We start from the raw sequence: 20,265 nt of genomic DNA, 5'->3' as shown, positions 1-20,265 counted from the left end.
GGCTTTGGCTTGTAAACTCTCCTCCTCTGAGTGCTGTCAGTGCTCTGAGGCCCCCAGCCCCAGAGAGCAAGGAGCCTTAACAGCTCTTTAATTGTCAGGAAGGGCAATTAAAGCAGGATTTCTTCAGTGTGAGGCCCAGAAGTCAAGGCAGGGCAGCATCAGAAGGAGCCACCAGCCCCCTCTGGCTGTTCCGTGGTCCCCAAAGTGTGGGAGGTGATTTGAGGGATGCCCAGCAGGGTTTTGGGTCCTAACTCAGCTCTGCAGGGACCCACATGTGACCTTTGGCTGCAGTCACAAGAGCTGGGCTCAGGTTGTGCGAGAAGAGAGCTGGTTTAGAGATCAGGAAAGGTTTCTTCAGGCAGTGGCTGGTACAGCGCTGGCGCAGGCTGCCCAGAGCAGGGGTGGGGTCACCAGCCACAGGCTGGCAGAACATTCCAGGCTGGAAGGAGCCCTCAAGGATCATCCAGTCCAACTCTCAAGCAAACGGCCTGTCCAGGGATTGAACCCACAGCCTCGGCGCGGTTCCATCAGCACCAACTGAGCCAAAGTACCCTGAAAACACCCAAAAACCCCCATGTGGATGTGACAGCCGGGGCCATTGTTTTGGCCATGGTGAGCACCTCTCCAGGCGTTTCTTCTCCCAGGTAACGAGGGACAGGACAAGAGGGAACAGCCTAAAGTTGCACCAAGGCACATTTAGAGTTTAGATTGGCTATTAGGAAAAATCTCTTCGCGTTAAGGATTGTCAAGCATCAGCACAGGCTGCCAAGGGCACGTTTGGAGGGAGTCACCATTCCTGGAAGTGCGCAAAAACCCATTTGGATGTGGCACCTGAGGCTGTGGTGGTGCTGCTGGGGTGATGGTTGGGCTTGGTGACCTCCAAGGTCTTTTCCAGACTCCATGGCTCTGTGAATTGCCCTCTGGTGGCCTCTCAGACCCTTCAGATGTGTCCCTGCAGCGAACACCAGGTGAAGAAAGGCCAAATGCTGCTGTTCTGCAGTTTTCCTCCAGTCCCGGCCCCAGGGTGTCTCTGAATCCCAGCTCAGGGGCTGAGGCTGCTGCAGCCCTTTTGAGGAGCCTTTTCTGCAGATCCCACCTCCCTCCCTGCCGTGATTTGTGGCAGGGTTGTTTGGGGAGAGGTTGGCACCCCGTGTTACAGATTCCTGTGGGTAATTTCGTTTGTGGCTTATTTAAGCCCATGCACCCCCTCGCTCCCCTACCAATATTAAGCAGCATATTCTTCCCCACATTAAATCTAATTGCCACACATTGTCCAAGCCACAATTATATCTTGTTGGAGGCTCTGGGATTGAAACATTAAATCACTTCTGTTTACCTGTCTCAGGAAACGGAATTTTCAATTCCACTGCCTTATGCTAGAAAATAAGAGAAATCTGTTTATGATAATTGACTACATAAATATCAGCTTCTTTCCAAACGGGCTGCACACACTGACCCACCACGAGTGTTCAGGATGTCTCGATTTAACGAGCGCCAGCAGCACTTGCAGTGCAGACACATCTGCAGCTGCTGGCTCCAGGGTGCGGCTGGGGTTTGGGAGCAGCTTGGTGCCCAAACCCCCAGCCCAGCCTGCCCCTCCTCCTGCAGGGCGGGCAGCTGAGGGTTTCTTGTCCAAGCTGCCCCTGGGAGAGGTTTGAGATGAGAGGTTTGAGATGTGATTCCACCTCAGGGCCATGGGGATTGGGCAAGAGAGGTGGAACCAGTGAGAGATGTGTTAAGGCATAATTGATCTTCTACAGCCTCGTGAGGGGTGAGAACGTCTTTGCCTAAGTCAGAGGCCACAACATCTCTAGTTACAATGCCTTTTAAAGACTTATTGGCCAATAAAGTACTGCCACAAAGAATGTTCGTGTCTTTAACCCAATTATTTTGTTTTAGACATTTTTGCTGCAGCGAGGACTTTCCTAACCAGTCATATAACACACAAACATACAGAACTACACCTTAAAACTTCTTACTGCCTTTGTAACTACTTCTGTATCTTAAACTTTAAACCCTAAAACTTTCCTCTACCTAGCTTAACATGTTTCTGCTTAAACTACAAATCCACATTCCTGTTTCTAGCCTCCAGATCTGGAAGCCTTGTCCAAGGTCTCAGATCAAACCCTGCGTTCATTTCTAAATCTGGGCCTGTAGGCACGAGGTTTTGAGAATTTTCTGGTTCATCCCCTAAGGAGCAGTCAGAGCCTTTTATATTCTGTCCCACTGAGTGCCTGGGGGGGATGCAGGAGGTGACTTCTCCTACCAGAGGATGCAGCATCAACCACAGCCCTCCCTCACTCCCAGAAATCTGCATCCTAACTGGTGTGGCAAAGCCAGCACCCAGGGGACACCCAGGGGACACCCAGGGGACACCCAGGGGACACAGACATCCCCTCCTGGGGCAGAGTCTCCATGGAACTCCCCAGCACGCGGCTCACACCCAGCCAGGGCAATTGTCCCTCTCCCCAAACCCTGGTGATTTTAGCCTTTTTCTCTTACAGTTCTGGACATTTTGTGCCTTCACATAAAACCAGTCTTTGATTTCAGCTCAGCCTGTGCCTCTGAGACACTCTGCTCCGAGCTCCCCCCGCTCACGGAGGTTTTATGAAAAGGTGTGATTTTTGGCTCCCCTCTAAGTAGGCCACGTCTCAATTTGTGAGTGACCTGCTGCTGCTGTGGCACAATCTGGGGTGGCCAGAAGTGCTTGTGCCCTGTTCCCAAAAGCCGAGCACTGCTGTGTGTGCCTGGGGACACCGTGTCACTGCAAAGCCATCTGCGAGCCCCGTGGAGCCAGCAGAACATTCTCCCTGTGACCCCTGTTATTCCCTGAGCAGCACCCTGCAGGATTTGCCAGCTCTCCTACTGATGGTGCCTTAAGGTTTTAGCTTTTATGTTTTTCAGATCCTGCACTGCATTGGTGCATAGCTCGAAACTCCATATAAAATGTTAGTTTAACTGTCTTCACATTTTGCGCAGGCAAAACAATCCCTCTGTGCCTGTGATCCAAGGACACACCGCAGCCTCAGGCCCCAAAAAGTACAAACAAAAGTGAATTGAGGGGGAGCAAACTGGGGGTAAATTACCTCACTACTTGAAGCTGTAATTGGACAATTAACCCCTGATATGCAAATTTTATCTATCGGAAGAACTCATGAGCATCATCCATTTTGGGTGTAGCCTCTGGGAGGCTTTTGGCTGCCCAAGGTGCATCTATCGAAGGCATCTAATAAAACCCCACTTTATTCTCCAACTCTCTGTCCCGGGGTGACTTCATGATGCTTATATCCCCAGTTGTCTGATCTCTTTGTGTTGGATATGAAGTTCTACACCTTTCAGACTGGTTCTGAGAGTGAAGCGGGGGAAAGAAGAAGCGTGGGGTTTGTTTTCAGAAACTGCCCTCACTCCTCATTCTGCTCCTGGACTGTGCTGTCTGCAGCACGGACAGACAGCAGGACAGAGATCACCTGTGCTTTGACTTGGTTTTTAGCTAGCTGAGGCAGAGAAGTTCCCTAGACTGGTGGGCTTTTTTTGTTTGTTTGTTTTTTTGTTGGAACTTTAAACCTGCTCTGGACTGAAAACCCAGAAGAGCACTGGGAGGTCACACCTGTGTCCCACTGGGGCGCAGGATGGCATTTTCCAGCACCGGAGGGACTGAGAAGAGACTGGGAGAGCTGAGCTGCCACCCACGGCAAGGACTTTCTGAATTTTCCATCTCTTCAAACAGCCAGAGGTTTCATTGTTTCACATTATTCATTTTTTATGCTTGTGGATACTTGGCTTGTTAAACAAATAGGGTTTTTTCTCCACTTTTCTCCAAGGAAATCTTTATCCCGAACCAGCTGGGGTTTGCCATTCTGGAGGGACCCCACTGGGAGGTTTTCCCCCCAGATTTGCCCTGAAGCAGGACACTGTCCAGGCTGAGCTCTGGGCAGCCCCCCCAGGGCAGCAGTACCTTCAGGCCCAGCTCCAGCTCGGTGAGCGAGCGGCGGATCTCGGCCGTCAGGACGTTCATGCGCTCGCACTCCTGCAGGGCAACCACGGCGTAGGGAGTCCTCTCCTCCACCCTGGCCACCAGCTCTGACATGTTGAACTCGTCCGTGAGCTTCTCCAGCATCTCCTCCAGGAAGGCTTGCACCTGCGGGAAAGGGAGGAGAGAGGGGGATGCTGGTGAGTGAGCCCCGGGCTGACAGGAGCCTGAGAACTCCCTCTGCCCCATCTCCAAAACCATTCCTGTCAGCTCCCAAAGAGCTTGCCCCATCCTGTTAAACTCCAAACGCTGGCAGATGAGCAGCTTGCAAAGTGATGGCTTTAAAACATCCCCGTGACACCAGGCAGCCTCCTCTCTTCTTGGCTCTCTCATTTCTCCCGAGGTCACACTCGCAAGGAGATGGATGTGGCTGCAGACTCAGCTGAGCCTCAGGACAAGGCAGCTTATGAGCTAGTTTTCTCTGGTGTATTGATGGAGAGAGGTGATTGTATAAAATTGAATTTTAAGCTGAATTTGGCATTCCGGGCTAATGGAGCCGTGGGAGAAAAGCGTAACGAAACAAAATTATTTCCTGGTCACCAGCACAGCTTTTTCAGTAAATACTAAACAGGGAAAGCTCCAATGCAAGAGGATCTTTGTAGTGTCTAAAAAATCAAATTAAATAGCCAAACCCCTTTCTGACAACGAGGCACGAAGCCCCCGTTTTCCATGGGATCAGCTGCATCCCCCAGGTTTACTCTGGAAGGTCTCACTCAAAGCTTTGCTTTACTGCTGAGCTGGAACCTGAGCAAGACTTCTGCTTGCTGGGGACCTTTCAGGGGAACACAAAACACAGTTAAAATTCTGTGATCCAAAGTGCCAAACCCGGCATGCAGGGCCAGCGCCAGCTAGGGCAGGGTAATTTTACAGCCAATATTCGTATTTTGGACTCTGCACTCCAATTCCCTCCTGTTGCTGCTCTTCCCAGCCCTGGGCTCCCGTCAGCAGTGACAATGTGGGGGCTGTCATTGCAGCCACACAGGTGGCTACGGCTGGAAAAGCTCCTCAGCTGCACCTCGGGGCCAGCACAGAAATCTCTGCTCATTTGAAATTCCCCTGCAAGTCCCTTTGGCTCCGAGTCCTTCACAGCAATTACGGCTCGTTTGCTGCAATGTGACCTCAGAAATCTGTGGGAGGAACTGGACTTGTCAGAGCCTCGGGAAAATGACAGGCTCACATTTTTCCCTGGAAGCTCCCTAAAATCACCTCAGCCGAACCAGGGGCTGGATATCCTTCAGTGGGGGAGTGGGGACAAGGCTTTGCTCGCTCCCATGCAAGGACCAAGTGGAAGGGACAGCCTGGATAATGACAGGGATTGCTTCAGGAAGGAGATGAGCTGTGGGAGCTGTCCCCGGGCACAAGGCAGGGCGCTGAGGTCACACTCTGCTTGCCCTTGGGCAGATTTTATTCCCAGACAGAGTCATGAACACTTCTGTGCTCCTGTGAGAGCCTTCTGGACTGCCACCAGGAGTCCGCAGGGTGGCCATGACCTGTGACACCGCTGCTGGGGCACTCACTCATCGTTTTGCTTCTCTGGTTGAGCGGTTTATTTGTGTTTCAGCAACAGAAGGAGTGGGAGGGGAGAAGAGCCACTCGCATTTGCTACCTCTGAACATCTTGTTTGGCTTTGCTACCTCTGGATTATTCCTCTCACCTCGAATTGGAGTACGAACTGAAAACCCACCGCGCTGGGCACTTGTAGGAGCCTCTCAGGGGAAGGCAGTCACTTCCCCAGCTCCACACCAAGCCAGAGGAAGCTCGTGTGAAACCACAGCTTTGCACGAGCTGCCCATTAGCCATTCATTACATTGCAAATCTTCAAACACTGAGCTGGCACCTTAAGACTGCGGGAGTGAAAACCTCAGCGAGAGCTGGCTGATCCCAGATCTTGTCAGGGATCTTTGGGCCACGTTTTAACGAGCTGCGAGTTTCCACAGGGAGGGCTGAGATCAGCCCAGGACACAGGTGTAGCAAAGGAGTTCAGCTGGAAATGAGGAATTACAAGGCCCCTGGGAGCTGTTGGGACACGGCGGCAGCAGCGAGAGGAGGGCTGAGCTCTGGGAGGCTCTGACTTGCTGTGCCACTCACAGGGACTGCTGCTCGGGGAAGGTTTATTTGCAACACCTCCAGAGAATGATAACGAAGGCTCTGCAGTGCTTGGGGTAATTAAGAGGCACTGTCCTGTTACTGCCAGCACTCAGTGACATCCCACCAGGGAGATGTTCTGCATAAACCAGGCTTTAGACAGAACACAGAGCAACGGACAAGCCTGAGCTAGACAGGACTGATAGCTGAGACAGGCATCAAACCCCAGCAGCTGCCCCTGAGCACTCTCACCATCTCCTCCTGGGTCCCTACTCCCCCTGAGCACTCTCACCATCTCCTCCTGTGTCCCCATTCCTCCTCAGCACTCTCACCATCTCCTCCTGTCTCCCTACTCCCCCTGAGCACTCTCACCATCTCCTCCTGTGTCCCCATTCCTCCTCTGCACTCTCAGCATCTCCTCCTGTGTCCCCACTGCCCCTGAGCACTGTCACCATCTCCTCCTGTGTCCCCACTGCCCCTGAGCACTGTCACCATCTCCTCCTGTGTCCCCACTGCCCCTGAGCACTGTCACCATCTCCTCCTGTGTCCCCACTGCCCCTGAGCACTGTCACCATCTCCTCCTGGGCCCCCACTGCCCCTGAGCACTGTCACCATCTCCTCCTGTGTCCCCACTGCCCCTGAGCACTGTCACCATCTCCTCCTGTGTCCCCACTGCCCCTGAGCACTGTCACCATCTCCTCCTGGGCCCCCACTGCCCCTGAGCACTGTCACCATCTCCTCCTGTGTCCCAGCTCCTCCTCAGCCCTCTCACCATCTCCTCCTGGGTGCCCACAGCTCCCGGTGCCGTGCTGCTGTCGCGGGGCTGCAGCTCCAGCACGGTGCGCAGGAGCCGCTCCGAGCGCTGCGTCAGGAAGCCGATCTCGGCGTTGGGGTGGAGGCCGTACAGGTGGGGAGACTCTGGAGGCAGGGCATCGTCTATGTACTGCGCAGAGACATTCAGGAGCACGTCAGGAGCGGCCCAGGGTGCTTTACCTGCAGAGCTTTAGTGCTGGAACCGTCCCCCCAACAGGTCAGCCCGGGCTGACCCAGCTCTGCCCGTGGCTGAAACTGCGGGGAAGTGATGGAGGAAGGAGAGTACAAATGTTTACAGAGCTGCTTCGGCTCCTGCTGGGAAAATTCTGTAACTGCTGGAGTTTGGCTTGGCTCCGTGTCTCAGGCTGGACCTTCTCTAGCAATTATCTGCTGTGCATTTCAGCGTCAGCATCCTGAAATCTCTTGTGGGAATTGAGCTTCCAGTAGTTAAGTTTTATGAACAAAACCAGCCTGATGCGCCCCTCTCTGCTACTGCATTTGTGTACAAAGAACAGATGAGATCAGTAAGTAGATCAACAAGACCCTTCAGTGATTCTCATCAAAACTGATGATAAAAGGAGCTTGAAGGGGCCATTTTAGCAAACAGTATGTGGATGTAATTTTCCAGGAGCCCCACTTAAGTCTCAAGCACCAATACAGTTGCTCTATTCATGCATGAACAGAATGAGCCCATGATGAAGTAGCAAATTACCATTAGACTTGGTTCATCCAGGGGAATGCTGACACATCCACGGGAGCACAGCATAATGGGAAATAAGAGGAAGAGTGCAGCAGCACTGCAGGCCTGTCCCTGCCTCCCAAGGCGGATTATGGGGCGGTTAAGGAAGGCATTCCATTTACATGTATAAATAATGCCAGCAAGCAAAGAGCTCACCTGGTGGTAGCCATTATAATCCATGTTCCCCGGGAGGGGAAATCCAGGAGCGAGGCAGAGCTCTCCCTCCAGCATTTCTGGCTTGATGAACTCTTCCAGGTAGGTCCTGCAGAGCCGCCTGTCCCAGTCATCCGTGATGTGACCTCCGTACATGATCTCACCCACCAGGTAGCGCAGGTCATCGTAGGGGACCTGGGCCGTGCGGCAGGGTGGGCTGAACCCAAGCACTGCCCCGCACCCTCAGGGCTCCCACTTTAGCAAACAAACATGGGGCAGCAGCTGAATCCTGCCCCAGGACACCTGGAGCACAGCACAGTGCAGGTGTGTGCACTGAGGTCTCCCACCTCCTCCCAAAAGCGCCCCGAACCGTGAAGTTCTAAACCCAAAAACACCCAAGGAAATGGCATTTCAGGACAGCTTCAGGCCACCCTGGTGGCTTTGAGCCACCAGACAGGCCCCCCTGTGGTGCCCCACCTTGGAGCTGGCCTCCAGGTAGTTGTGGAGCACGCTGACAGAGATGGTGAGGTCCCCGGTGCTGAAGGGGTACGGGCGGTTCCAGCCCTGGGCGCTGAACTTGCGCCGCTCCGCCACCACGGCGTGGAAATAGCAGAGGGCAAAGAGGATGCTCCGGAACTCCTTCTCCTGGCTGCACATCTCCAGGGTGTCCTGCAACACAGGACAGCTGCCCTCAGCCTCAGCGACCCCCCAGGGGAACCCAAACACGCCGGAATTTGGACAGAGGTGAATTGCAGAATCAGAGACCAAGGCTGGGAAACATCCCCTGTCATGGTTTTGTGCTCGTTAAATTTTCTGTTCGCCAAATTTAGTGTAGTGGTTTGAGGGTCTACTAGAACTTTGCTGTGAGATAGGATTAGGGGAGAAGTAAAGCAGGTTTTAATCTTAATGGGTACAAAGATAGATTTATTAATGTACACTAAAAGAAGAAAATGAGAATTAAAATGAAACTTTTAAAACGCTCTGGCCCGGCAAGAGCAAGACCAGCTTTGTTACCGCTTCTAAAACAAGAAAAAAAAAAAAGACAGTTTCCCAAAATCCTCTAATATTTAACCGTGTGTGTTCACAAACATATATAACTCTTCTATTAATTATAGTACCTATCAATTTCAAAACCAGTCACTAATTAAGCCATAACTTAAAAAAAAAAAAAGCTTCCCCAACATCAAACTACCACACCCCCAAATCATCAAGTTCAACCTTCAACCCAATGCCCTCCTGGCCAATTAATTGTGACCCATATTTTTTGAACAATTCCAGGGATGTGTCTCCATCATTTCCCCGGGTGGTGTTCCAGAGCTTAACCAAGCTTCCAGTTTAGAAACTTTTCCAAACATCCAACCTGAACCTCCCCTGCTGACACTTGTCATTGCCCCGTTGTTACCAATCAAATTGTCCTCCAGTTCCTTTTTCCATCACACACACACACACACACGTGCCAGTTTTCAAAGTCAGTGACTTTGCATTGCAGATTTATTGGCAAATTCTAGCAAATATTTTCTGACTTAACATTTACTGTTGCCAGCTCCGAGTGGCTCTGCACAGGAGCGCACACAGGGAAGGAGGGACACCTGCGCCCACTCAACGCCCCGTCACCTGCATGTGCTCAACGTGCCTCACCAGAAAGGTGGGGAGGGGGCCACAGAACCACAGGATTCTCTGTTGGAAGGGACCTTAAAATTCATGTTTTTCCAGCCCCTCTGCCATGGCAGGGACACCTTCCACTGTCCCAGGGTGCTCCAAGCCCCAATGTCCAACCTGGCCTTGGGCACTGCCAGGGATCCAGGGGCAGCCACAGCTGTGCCAGGGCCTGCCCACCCTCACAGCCAACAATTCCTTCCCAAAATCCCATCCAACCCTGCCCTCTTGGAATTTGAAGCCATTCCCCCTCGTCCTGTCCCTCCAGCCCTTGTCCCAAAGTCTCCCTCTGACTTTCCACTGCCCCAGGTTGCTCCAAATCCCATCCAACCTTTATCTTAAAAAAAAATGCCACGTTAGTCCTTTAATCCTCCCAGAGCACGACAGAGCTCAGGGTCTGTGCAGAAAGGGGGAATCCATTACTCTAAAGGGTGCGAGACGTTAACCAAGTGCATGTGACAATCAAGAACATCCCAAAACCTGTTTTGCCCTGGATTAGGCAGCACTCTGAGGTGCCTTCATCTGCATTGTGATGCAGAACTGCTTCCCATACGTGCAGAACACCTTTCTCATTTTAGGAAACATCCCCAGAACGACCCAGTTCACTCTCATTCGGCCTCTCTTCAGTTGCCAATTCTTCCTCAGCTACAAAGCAGAACAATATCCCCTGCACAGAATAAAGGGCCTTCTTTGTAGCCTTCAGCTGAAAGCTAAATTTGAACATCTCTTCTGTATAAAGCAGGGAAATGAGGTGTAAAAGGGACCCCACCCACTCGCTTCAGCATTTCTGATAAGAGATGTTTCATAATCCTCCAGCAATTTAGAAAATGCTAATTACTATTGATTGAAACGAGCAGAGGCAGGATGAAAATGTTACTTGGGGTGAAGGTTCTCCCCTCCCTTGCTCTCCAGGATATTTTGTGGAGTTCAAGATGATGAATGACAGCAGGTTAAGTAGGGAATAATCTTCCCTGACCACTGGCATTAATCCTTGCGTGGTGCCTCCCCCACACCTGCTCAGGATTGTTCCCTCCTGCTCCTGGGATTCTCTCCACACCAACACCTGGGTGCAAAACCAGCTGTGAGCTGCCCCATGACCCAGGGCCTGGGGTCCACAATGGTTTGGGGCTGCTCTTGCCTCATCCCAAATGACAAGAAGCTTTATGGAGGGACTCACAGAAGGGTTTGGGCTGGATGGGACCTTAAACCCCCACCAGTCCCACTCCTGCCATGGGCAGGGCCACCTCCCACTGTCCCAGGCTGCTCCAAGCCCTGTCCAACCTGGCCTTGGGCACTGCCAGGGATCCAGGGGCAGCCACAACTGCTCTGGGCACCCTGTGCCAGGGTCTGCCCACCCTGGGCCACCAGGAATATTTCCATCACTTCCCCACACGGGGCTGTTCCCCTGCCCAGCAGGGACAGGGGTCAGTGCTGTGACAGGAGGGGTTTTTGAGCAATAAACACAACAAACACCCTGCCACGGGCTGCTCCCGTGGGCCAGCCACTCTCACACGGCCTAATTTAAATCCTGGCAAAGCAACTCCTGCCTGCAGGCAGCTTCCAGCTCTGATTTGCAACACTCCTGATGTCAGCAAGGTCTGGAGCTGAATGGCCTTTGGGCACGCAACAGCAATCTCCGTGTGCTGCTCTGGAGAGGGATGTGGGATCAGCAGTTCTGCACCTCTAACCCTGGTTAAACAGCAGCAGAAAAGTGAGGTTTAACCTGCTCACCTCCCCCGGCTGTGGGGGTTGGATGGCAGCTGTCACTCAGCAGCCCAAAACGGAGGGACCCAGAAGGAGAAATCAGCTGAAACATGGCAAAGACTCCCGATGCTGCAGTCAGAGCTCTGATTTGTGCTGAAAGAGCCTTTCTGAGGTGCTGGAGCCACTGCCCCTGGATGTGTTTAAAAAAAGACTGGATGTGGCACTCAGTGCCATAGTTTAGTTGATGAGGAGGTGTTAGGTTAGGTCCTAGGTTGGACCTGATGATCTCCAAGGTGTTTTCCAGCCTGGTTAATCCTGTGATTCTGTGATCACACAGTGGGAGAGAAAATGATTAAACTGCACAGAAGGCTGGTGTCCTGTGCCCTGCCGAAGGAAAAAGGCTTCTCAGGATCACCTGAATCCTTTCCTGGGAAAACCAGTGCTTGGAAAAACATCTGTGCCCAGCCCGTGGGGAAGAGCAGAGGTGGGTGCTGGACCCAGAGGCTCCGTGATGCAAAGGGGACTCGTGGGGAATCAAGGCACGGAAAATTCTCAAAACCTCATGCATGCAGACCCAAATACAAAAAAGAATACAGGGTTCGACCTGAGACCTCGGAAAAGGCTTCCAAATTTAGAGACCATGAGTAAGAATGTGAGTTTGTAGTTTAAGCAGAGACACATTAAGCTAAGCAGCGGAAAGTTTTAAAGTTGAAGATATAGAAGTAGTTATAAAGGTAATAACAAGTTTTAAGGCATAGTTCTGTAAGTTTGTGTGTCATTATGTGGTCGGATAAAAAGGTCTGCATTGCAACGAGATGGGTGATACGAATTAATCAGGGATCGGTGTGAAAGTTAAAACAATACGTGTGGCAGTAGTTTGTTGGCTAATTAACCTTTAAGAGACCTTGGGACCACTGGCCACGAACTCCTGGCGAATGCAGTGAAGACGTTCTCACCCTCCTTGAGACTGAGGCAATAAATCAGGTGTTAAGACGTCTCCCAGTGGTCGCATCTCTCTTAAAACCCCAGCAGGGACTGCGGAGGTGACGTCCATCCTGCTCCGTGGAGGCTCCAGCACCTCCAGCAGCCCCACCACGTGCCCAACCACGCTCCTACCTGGCTGAAGTTGTCCAGGGCCTTGTGCAGGTTGGCGTGCATGCCGGTGGGGGCCTCGCTGGTGATTTTGATGGAGTTCTCCAGGATGCCCTGCGGGATGACGTGGCTCTCGGGGCACGGCGCCGGCTCCGCGCTGACGAACACGCGGAAATCCCGGTGGCTGCCCTCGCCGAGCTGCTCCAGCTTCTTCTCCAGACGGCTCAGCCACTTGGCCACCAGGTGGATGTTCTGGCAGGGACAAAGGGACAAGGCTGGGTCAGTGCCCCCGTTAAACCCTGCGGTGGTTTCAGTTCAATTTCTGTATCCGAGTCACCGATTAACGCAGCGGTTTGAGTGCCCACTGGAATTATTCACTTGCGCTGAGCAGGCACCAAATCCATCCCACTGATGGATGCCCTCTGGAATCTGGGACTCGTCCCAGGAGTGCCTGTGTGCAGCTCCCAGCCCCAAAGATCCACGTGCACCGAGAACATTGGAAAATTCAAAATAATCGGTGTAAATCAGCAGCAGAGCAGCGAGTCACAGCTGGGCTGGTTGGGCTCTCAGTGCTGGAATTCTCCTCATTTCAGCCATACCAGCTGAGGTTATTCCTGGGGAGAAAAACTGTTATTCCTGGGGAGTAAAGTTGTAATTCCTGGGGAGCAGAGTTCCTGTTCCTCCCCCCAGCCCCACCGAGCTCAGATAAAAACATTTGTTCATTTTTATCAGAATTACAGTGAGGACCCTCTATAGCAGTTCCTGGGCAAACGAGCCAAGCAGGTGATCTCACAAAGTCCTTTAACACAAAAGGATTTATTTATTTATTTATTCATGCAACCAGTTGGACACATCCCTCAGGAGATCAAACAGAATTGTGGGGAGATGGTGAAATGGATGAAGCCAAGACTCAGTTTTTCCCCCTAGAGCCCTATACAGCATTATAGTTTCCAGGCAAGAAAACAGCTTTTTGTCATATTAGGAATGGGATTTGTGGGCCAAACTACCCGTGTTTTAAAGGCAGGTGTGCAATCCAAACTGGCTGTGTTCACGGGCACTTGGGATGGTGATTTATCCCACCCCAAGAAAGGACAAGGAACTTGTAAAACCTAAACTAAAAGCAGCCGCCAGAAAGATAAACTGCTCGGAGGTGGCAAAGAAATTACATAAAGGAACCATATTAGAGGCTGAGAATAAATATATATATCACCTATAAATGGGGCCACAGAAAGGAGCTCTCATGGTTAAATAGCAGAGTAATGGAGATTATTAGGAGCAAAATCACATTCTTCAGAAAGTAGAAGTTTTGTCCAAATGAGAAAAACAGAAAAGAGCACAAAATCCAGGCAGGGAAAAGTCAGAAAGTACCACAAGAAGCAATTTTTATGAAAACCATAAAAGCTAATGATAAAGCCTTTTCCAGAAACCAAGAACCTACCAGAGAGTCTAAAAAACTCTAACATGATCCAGGTCTGCAGGGAGTGCCCACGGAAGGCCAGTTTTGGGAGGTTGAATAACCCCAGCCTCTCCTCATATAAGAGATGCTTCAAGCTCTTTATTGTTGTTAAGCTGAGACAGCAGATGAAGAGCTGTTTGGAGGAGTCCATGAGGCAATAAATAATAAGAAGCCTCTGGGAGCAGGTGGACTCATCCCAAAAGGACCCCACATGTGGAGGATCTGCAGCAGAGCTCAGGAGGCAGCAGCCAGCCTGGCAGGGCCTCCAGCAGGACAGGAGCCACTCCCCAACAGCATCAGTCAGGAAAAAACCCAGCAATCTCAAAGTTCCAATGCATTTTAGGGAGCTAAACTGAGCATAGCACAGGCTGAGCTGGGGTGGAGCTGCTGTCCCCAGGAGCTGCCCCAGGCTGGGCTGGAGCAGTGCTGGTCACTGGAGGGGTCAGTCTGGCCAGGGTGGACACGGCCAAGGACCAGGCTGGGGGGACAAGGAGCTGTCCCAGCTGTCCCCAGGGATGTCCCAGCCTCTGGAATGCTGCTCAGCACGGAGCAGGAGAAGGCAGGGATGTCGGGAGGGACGGTGTTTGCCTTCCCCGGTCACCAGGGGGGTGACAGAGCCCGGCTGGCTGCGGATGGCTGAGCCCCTGCCCGCCCGGGAAACGGGGAATGAATTCCTAACTTTGCTTCCTTGCCTGGCCAGCTTTGGCTTTCCCTATTAAACTCTCAACCCGTGAGTTTTCTCACTTTTAACCCCACATTGTGCCCCATCCCACCCCTGGAGCAGCAGGTGGGGCTCAGTTTCCAGCTGGGGTTAAACTCAGCATCTCAACCCCCTGGACTCCTTTTTGGGGGCTGGAGAGGGGATTTCCCCAGGCACCCCCACACCAGCATCAGGCACGGCCCTGGATGGAGCAGGAATTGCCTCTGTGGGGTCCCAGGGGTGGATTTTCATCAACAGCAGCTCTTCTATCTTCCCAAAACCACTATTGCTGCAGGCAAAGGGAAAGGTCTCAGAGGCTACCAAGCAGTTAAAACACAGCTGACAGGAGTAAGGAGACTGCTGATGGAGTTTTAACTCCTCACCATATCAAAAACCATCCGAAGGAGCAAATGATTGGTGAGCTGACAAAATTACTCATAAGACAAAGCCATTTCAAGTCCTGAAAATAAAGCCTGGTAGTGAAGAACTGCGGGAGGATGCCATCATTCTCAGTGACTGGCAATGACACTGCAGAAGGAATTCAGTGGTGATAGATGCAAAGTGATGCACTCAGGAAAACAGCCCCAGCTACAGATACACACACTGATGGGTTCAGAATTAACTATTATCACTCAGGGAAGGGATCTGAGAGCCCTCACAGTTATTTCCTGCAGATAACAGTTCAATGCTTTAACAATGCAACAGCAATCAAACGCCAGCAAAGGAATAGAGAAGAAAGCTGCCGACGTTGTTTTGCCACTCCATAAATCCGTGGTGGGCCTTCGTCTTGTCAGCAGCACCCAGCTCCCACTCCCCTGAAATCCAAAAGGATTTCACTCCCACAGAAGGAGACGCTCCATCAACAGAGGCTCGTCCATGTGGAGAGAGCAGACGCTGGGGTGGAGGGGAGGGAGGGCAGCGTGAGCAGAGCAGGCTGCAAGGAGAGCAGAAGTGCATTTTCCTACGACACAGAACCAAAACTAAAACTGCACTTTCACGGGGCACACAACTAAAACTGCCAATTTACTGCTTCAGGGTGTTTGGGGAGTTGAGACGATCACAGAGCTGAGCTGGAAGTCACCGAGAGAAACACAGAATCGTTAATGCTGGGGGGGAAAAAAAAGCTTTAAAATCACCAAATGCAGCCATCACCCCCCAGCACCACCACCCTCACCATTAACCCCTGTCCCCAGGTGCCACACCCACATGGGTTTGGAACACTCCCAGGGATGGTGACTCCACTGCTCCCCGGTTCCAACACCAGGATTTCAGGATTTCAGGTTTTCAGGATCGTCCCCAGGCTCCAGCCAACCAGCTCACTCTACAAACACAAATCAAACAATCAGATAGGAGTGGACTGAAACTTGTGACCAAAGTGGTGCCAACACCGCAGAGATTTAATAAAACGGGGGAAGAGCTCAATAAAATATCAAAAGGAAAATCGTGCATTAAGTATCAGTTTAATCATAGTCTGCATATCTGACCTTAAGTGTTTTCATCTCTAATTGGTAGTTTCTTCCCACATCTGCTTTTGTGGCGTTGGACGGCTCAAAAATAATTGCTTTTGCTTGTGTTGACATGACACCAGTGATCATTATTTGTGGGTATCACTGCCTGCTAACAGCCAACTTAGGGAATATTTCCAGTCCAGTGATAATTGAGTGCATTTATATCCTGTCCTTTTGTGATAGAAGGGATGAAAAAGAGGAATAGATGCAGCCAAACATGGGCTGGTACTAAGAATTCATAATTCAAATGAATATATCTGCCCAGGCCAGACAGAGAGGCTGCAGAAGGGATTCACAGTTTGGAAAGAAACTTTGCAAATTAACTCTCAGCAGTCAGGTAACAAAACCAGAAAGAACACATCTAATGAGAGCACGTGGTCAGAGTAATGGAGAGATGTGTCAGTTATCAATAACGAGTCAACGTGGGCAATGTGAAATACCTCCCTGCAAACTGACCATCCCCACGGACCATCCCTTGCACACTGACCATCCACACTGACCCAGCACACTGACCATCCCCTGCACACTGACCATCCCCACTGACCATCCCCACTGACCATTCCCTGCACACTGACCCTGCACACTGACCCTGCACACTGACCATCTCCTGCACACTGACCCAGCACACTGACCATCCCCTGCACACTGACCATCCCCACTGACCATCCCCTGCACACTGACCCTGCACACTGGCCATCCCCTGCACACTGACCCTGCACACTGACCATCCCCTGCACACTGACCTTGTGTACTGACCCTGCACACTGACCATTCCCTGCACACTGACCATCCCCACTGACCATCCCCTGCACACTGACCATCCCCTGCACACTGACCATTCCCTGCACACTGACCATTCCCTGCACACTGACCCTGCACACTGACCATCTCCTGCACACTGACCATCTACACTGACCCTGCACACTGGCCATCCCCTGCACACTGACCATCCTTTCCGACCATCCCCACTGACCTTCCCCTCCACACTGCCCATCCCCACCGCCCACGGCCCAGCCCCTCCTGTGCCGTTTCCCCCCTCAGAGCAGGTGCTGCAGGCTGAGGGGCTGTGGGAAGGGCTGGGCTGGGCTGCCCACGCAGGAACACGGGAGCATCGGGGGCTTTTCTTTGGGACTTCAGCCCCTGTGTGTTTGTACGAGGCAGAACATATATCACAGGACGTGAGCGTTGCCCTGGCAACCATCAGGAACGGCACCACATGTGCCTAAAGCAGCACAGGCTCCCCTCCCTGTGCTGGCAGGGCCTGGGGACCCTGCCCCTGTCTGAAAGTGCCCCTCTCCTTCCCTCAGAAATCGCCTCCTGGAAATAAGGGAACGGCTTGTTGGTACAAAGTCTCCTTCTCTGGTGAGACTTCTCGGAAAACATTCCCTGTTTTCCCATCCCTGTGGCAGCAGTGCCTGGTGCTGGGGGACCCCAGGGGACAGGGAAGGACACTGCGGTGCCCAGGCCATGGCGTGGGGAGCAGATGTGACCAGCCTGGCCTGGGATGTGGTGTCACACATTCACAGAACCATGGAAAGGTCTGGGGTAGGAAGGGACCTCAAAGCTCATCCAATTCCAGCTCCTTGCCATGGGCAGGGACACCTCCCGCTGTCCCAGGCTGCTCCAAGCCCCATCCAACCTGGCCTGGGACACTGCCAGGGATCCAGGGGCAGCCGCAGCTGATCTGGGCCAGGGCCTCCCCACCCTCCCAGGGAACATTCCTGCCCAATATCCCATCCAAACCCACTCTCTGTCACTGGGAAGTCATTCCCCCTTGTCCTGTCCCTCCCTCCCCTGTCCAAAGTCCCTCTCCAGCTCTCTCAGAGCCCTTCAGGCACTGGAAGGCCACAGTGAGGTCACTTCAGAGCAATCCTCAGGCTGAACAACCCCAATTCTCTCAGCCTTTCCTCCCAGCAGAGCTGTCCCATCCCTCTGATCATCCTGGTGCCCCTCTGGGCTGGCTCCAGGTGACCCTGCTGGAGCAGAGGGGTTGGGCCAGGTCATCTCCAGAGGTCCTTCCAGCCCCAGCCATGCCGGGGTTCTGTGATTTGTGATACAGGGATGAATCTCCCACAGTTTTGCTCCAGGAGCTCACTAGTATTCAATTTAATACAGGAACCTGACTCAGTGAAGCAGCAACCTAGAAAAATGGAAAGATGCTCAAGAATTAAATTAACTTGATCACAAAGAGAGGGAAGTGACATTTTGGCTAATGGATGAGGACTACAATTAAATTGGGAATATCTAACGTCTGAACTCTTCCCTGCGCCAGTGCATTCAAACATGCATCTCAACAAACACAAACAAATCTCTCCGTGTCTTTGCTATTAAGCTCATCAACCCCATTTGGTGACTGCGATGGCCACTGGATCAGCAAAAGGCTTCTGAGAGGGAAACAGACACAGCTGTGCCAACTCACAGCTCAGTGCAGAGCTCCTTCCTCCCTGCTCCGAGCACACTGCAGGCGCCAGGGAAACCCCATCCACGGAGAAGCGGGCATGGGAAGGCAGAGACCACAGAGCCACTGAGTGTTGCCCTGATGTTTTCAGCCTTCTGATGTTTTACATTTCCGTACTGGAGTTCTCGGGCAGCGTAACATAAACAAAGGGGGATGATTTGTAAATTACGCATTCCTTCCTGGGGGAAGGACAAACTGATGGACTTCTGGTTTGACCAGTGGGGTCAGAGAGGTGTCAACCTCGTCCCCTAACCCCTGATCAAACCCCCAAAGCTATATAAACCCTGATCCCGAAATAAACTTCCTTCTTTCTCGTTCTCACAACTGGATGGCGTGAGTGTCCTTCTTTCTGTGTCCGTCAGGCAACAACTGGGGCTGGAGACACCTCTGGCATCCCCCAGTCCCACCCTCTGCTCAAAGGGCGACACCCAGGAACACGCCCAGGTGTCCTTTGGATGTGTCCAAGGATGAAAACACCACAAACTCTCCAGGAAACTTCACCCAGTGTTTGGCCATTCACGTGGGGAAAAAAAAAAAAAAAAAATGTATTTACATTTAAATGGAATTTCCTGCATTTCAAGTTGTCCCCATCCCGCTCCTTGATCTGTCACCAGACACCACTGGGAGTGCCTGGGCTTTATTCATGTAGTCGTTTCATGTTTGCTAAATTAGAAAAATCAGGAAAAAAAAATCTGTTTCTAATTTCTGTTTCACCTTTCTGATTCCTGAAATTAGAAAAATTTCCATTTCTAATTTCTGTTTCACCATTCTAATGGCTGTATCAACTGCCAGTTTTTTCCTGCCTAGTCACTGATTTGTTTTACTACAACTTCCTCAGAAAGTCACTCCCTTACCAAACCGCCAGCCAGGGTGACGGAATCATCTCTCCTCGAGGCTGAAGAACCCCCAGCACTGCACAGAGCCTCACCAGAGCCTCTCCAGCTGTGGGGCCCAGCTGTTCCTGCCCCCCAGAGCCACAGTGAGCCCCTTAATCCAAAGCCCCCCCAGACCCCTGAAGTGTTGCTAAGGAGCCCCAGAGGCTGAACCCGCCATCAAACGGGGTTTTGTGGAGCTCAAAGATCAAGCTCAGCTCTTCAGTGCCAGCAACAGGACCAGAGCAGCTGCTGGGCTGGAGCTGGGCTCTTCCTGCAGCCCTCAGGTAGCAAAGCCTCCTTTAAAGAGCTGCGCTTTTGCCTCAGGGGCTCCCATTTTGCAGCTGGACCATTCGAGTTTGTGGAGAATGATTTGAGCTGCGGGCTCCGCTCTCTCCTCACCTGTCACCGCCCTGTGCCAGAGCTCAGCAGAGCTGAAGCCACCAGAAAGGGACGAGAGTGGGGCTGAAGGGGCAGGCAGCTGCTGGCCAGGCTCTGCCAGGGGGACAGGGATTATCTTCTCGTGGAAATGAAGGATTGGGTGGTTTTTTGCTCTTCTCTCTCATAAAATGAGTCATTTCTGAAAATCTCCATTTCCAGAGCGAGCCGAGAAACTTTTCCCAGGACAGACACGGATGCTTTTGTCTTTATTTTGCCTTTTCAGAAGGCAACAGGGCTGAGAGGAAATGGCCCTAGGACGGCCCTCCCCAGCACAGCAGAGATCCTGCTCCTGCAATCCAGTAAAAACCTCCCAGCTGCCTCCATACCCTGTAACTCCCCCAAACCCAATCCCCCGACTCCTTAGTGCTCCCAGTACTTGACTCTCATTATGTCTGCCCCCAGTCAAGGGCCAGGAATGAGCCACGTTGGAAAAGCCCCCCAGATCAGCCCCTCAAGTGTTTGCCCTGGAGAACCTCTGTGTGAGAAGCTCTGCTGCACATGAGCTGAGCTGTTGGTCAGGGGGTGGCAAAATGCAGGAGCAAAGCTAACAGCTGCTTT

At 52.1% G+C, this 20,265-nt stretch overlaps 1 protein-coding gene across 1 annotated transcript in view; it reads right to left on the bottom strand.

The window, feature by feature from the left end:
- Positions 1-20,265, bottom strand: part of DNAH9 (dynein axonemal heavy chain 9) — a 137,106-nt gene that overhangs the window by 8,613 nt on the left and 108,228 nt on the right. The window contains exons 62-66 of the mRNA XM_066200303.1: positions 12,297-12,524; positions 8,298-8,489; positions 7,824-8,015; positions 6,888-7,058; positions 3,956-4,138 (exon numbers count right to left, since the gene is read on the bottom strand). Of these exons, the coding sequence (XP_066056400.1) occupies positions 3,956-4,138; positions 6,888-7,058; positions 7,824-8,015; positions 8,298-8,489; positions 12,297-12,524 (966 nt within the window). The remainder of the gene's footprint in view (positions 1-3,955; positions 4,139-6,887; positions 7,059-7,823; positions 8,016-8,297; positions 8,490-12,296; positions 12,525-20,265) is intronic.

Source organism: Chamaea fasciata, unplaced genomic scaffold, assembly GCF_029207755.1.
Source record: "Chamaea fasciata isolate MVZ Bird 193981 ecotype frontalis unplaced genomic scaffold, bChaFas1.0.hap1 SCAF_19, whole genome shotgun sequence".
Lineage (NCBI taxonomy): Eukaryota > Metazoa > Chordata > Aves > Passeriformes > Sylviidae > Chamaea > Chamaea fasciata.
The sequence above is the reverse complement of the archived record's forward strand: the minus strand, read 5'-3'. Positions and strand labels throughout refer to the sequence as shown.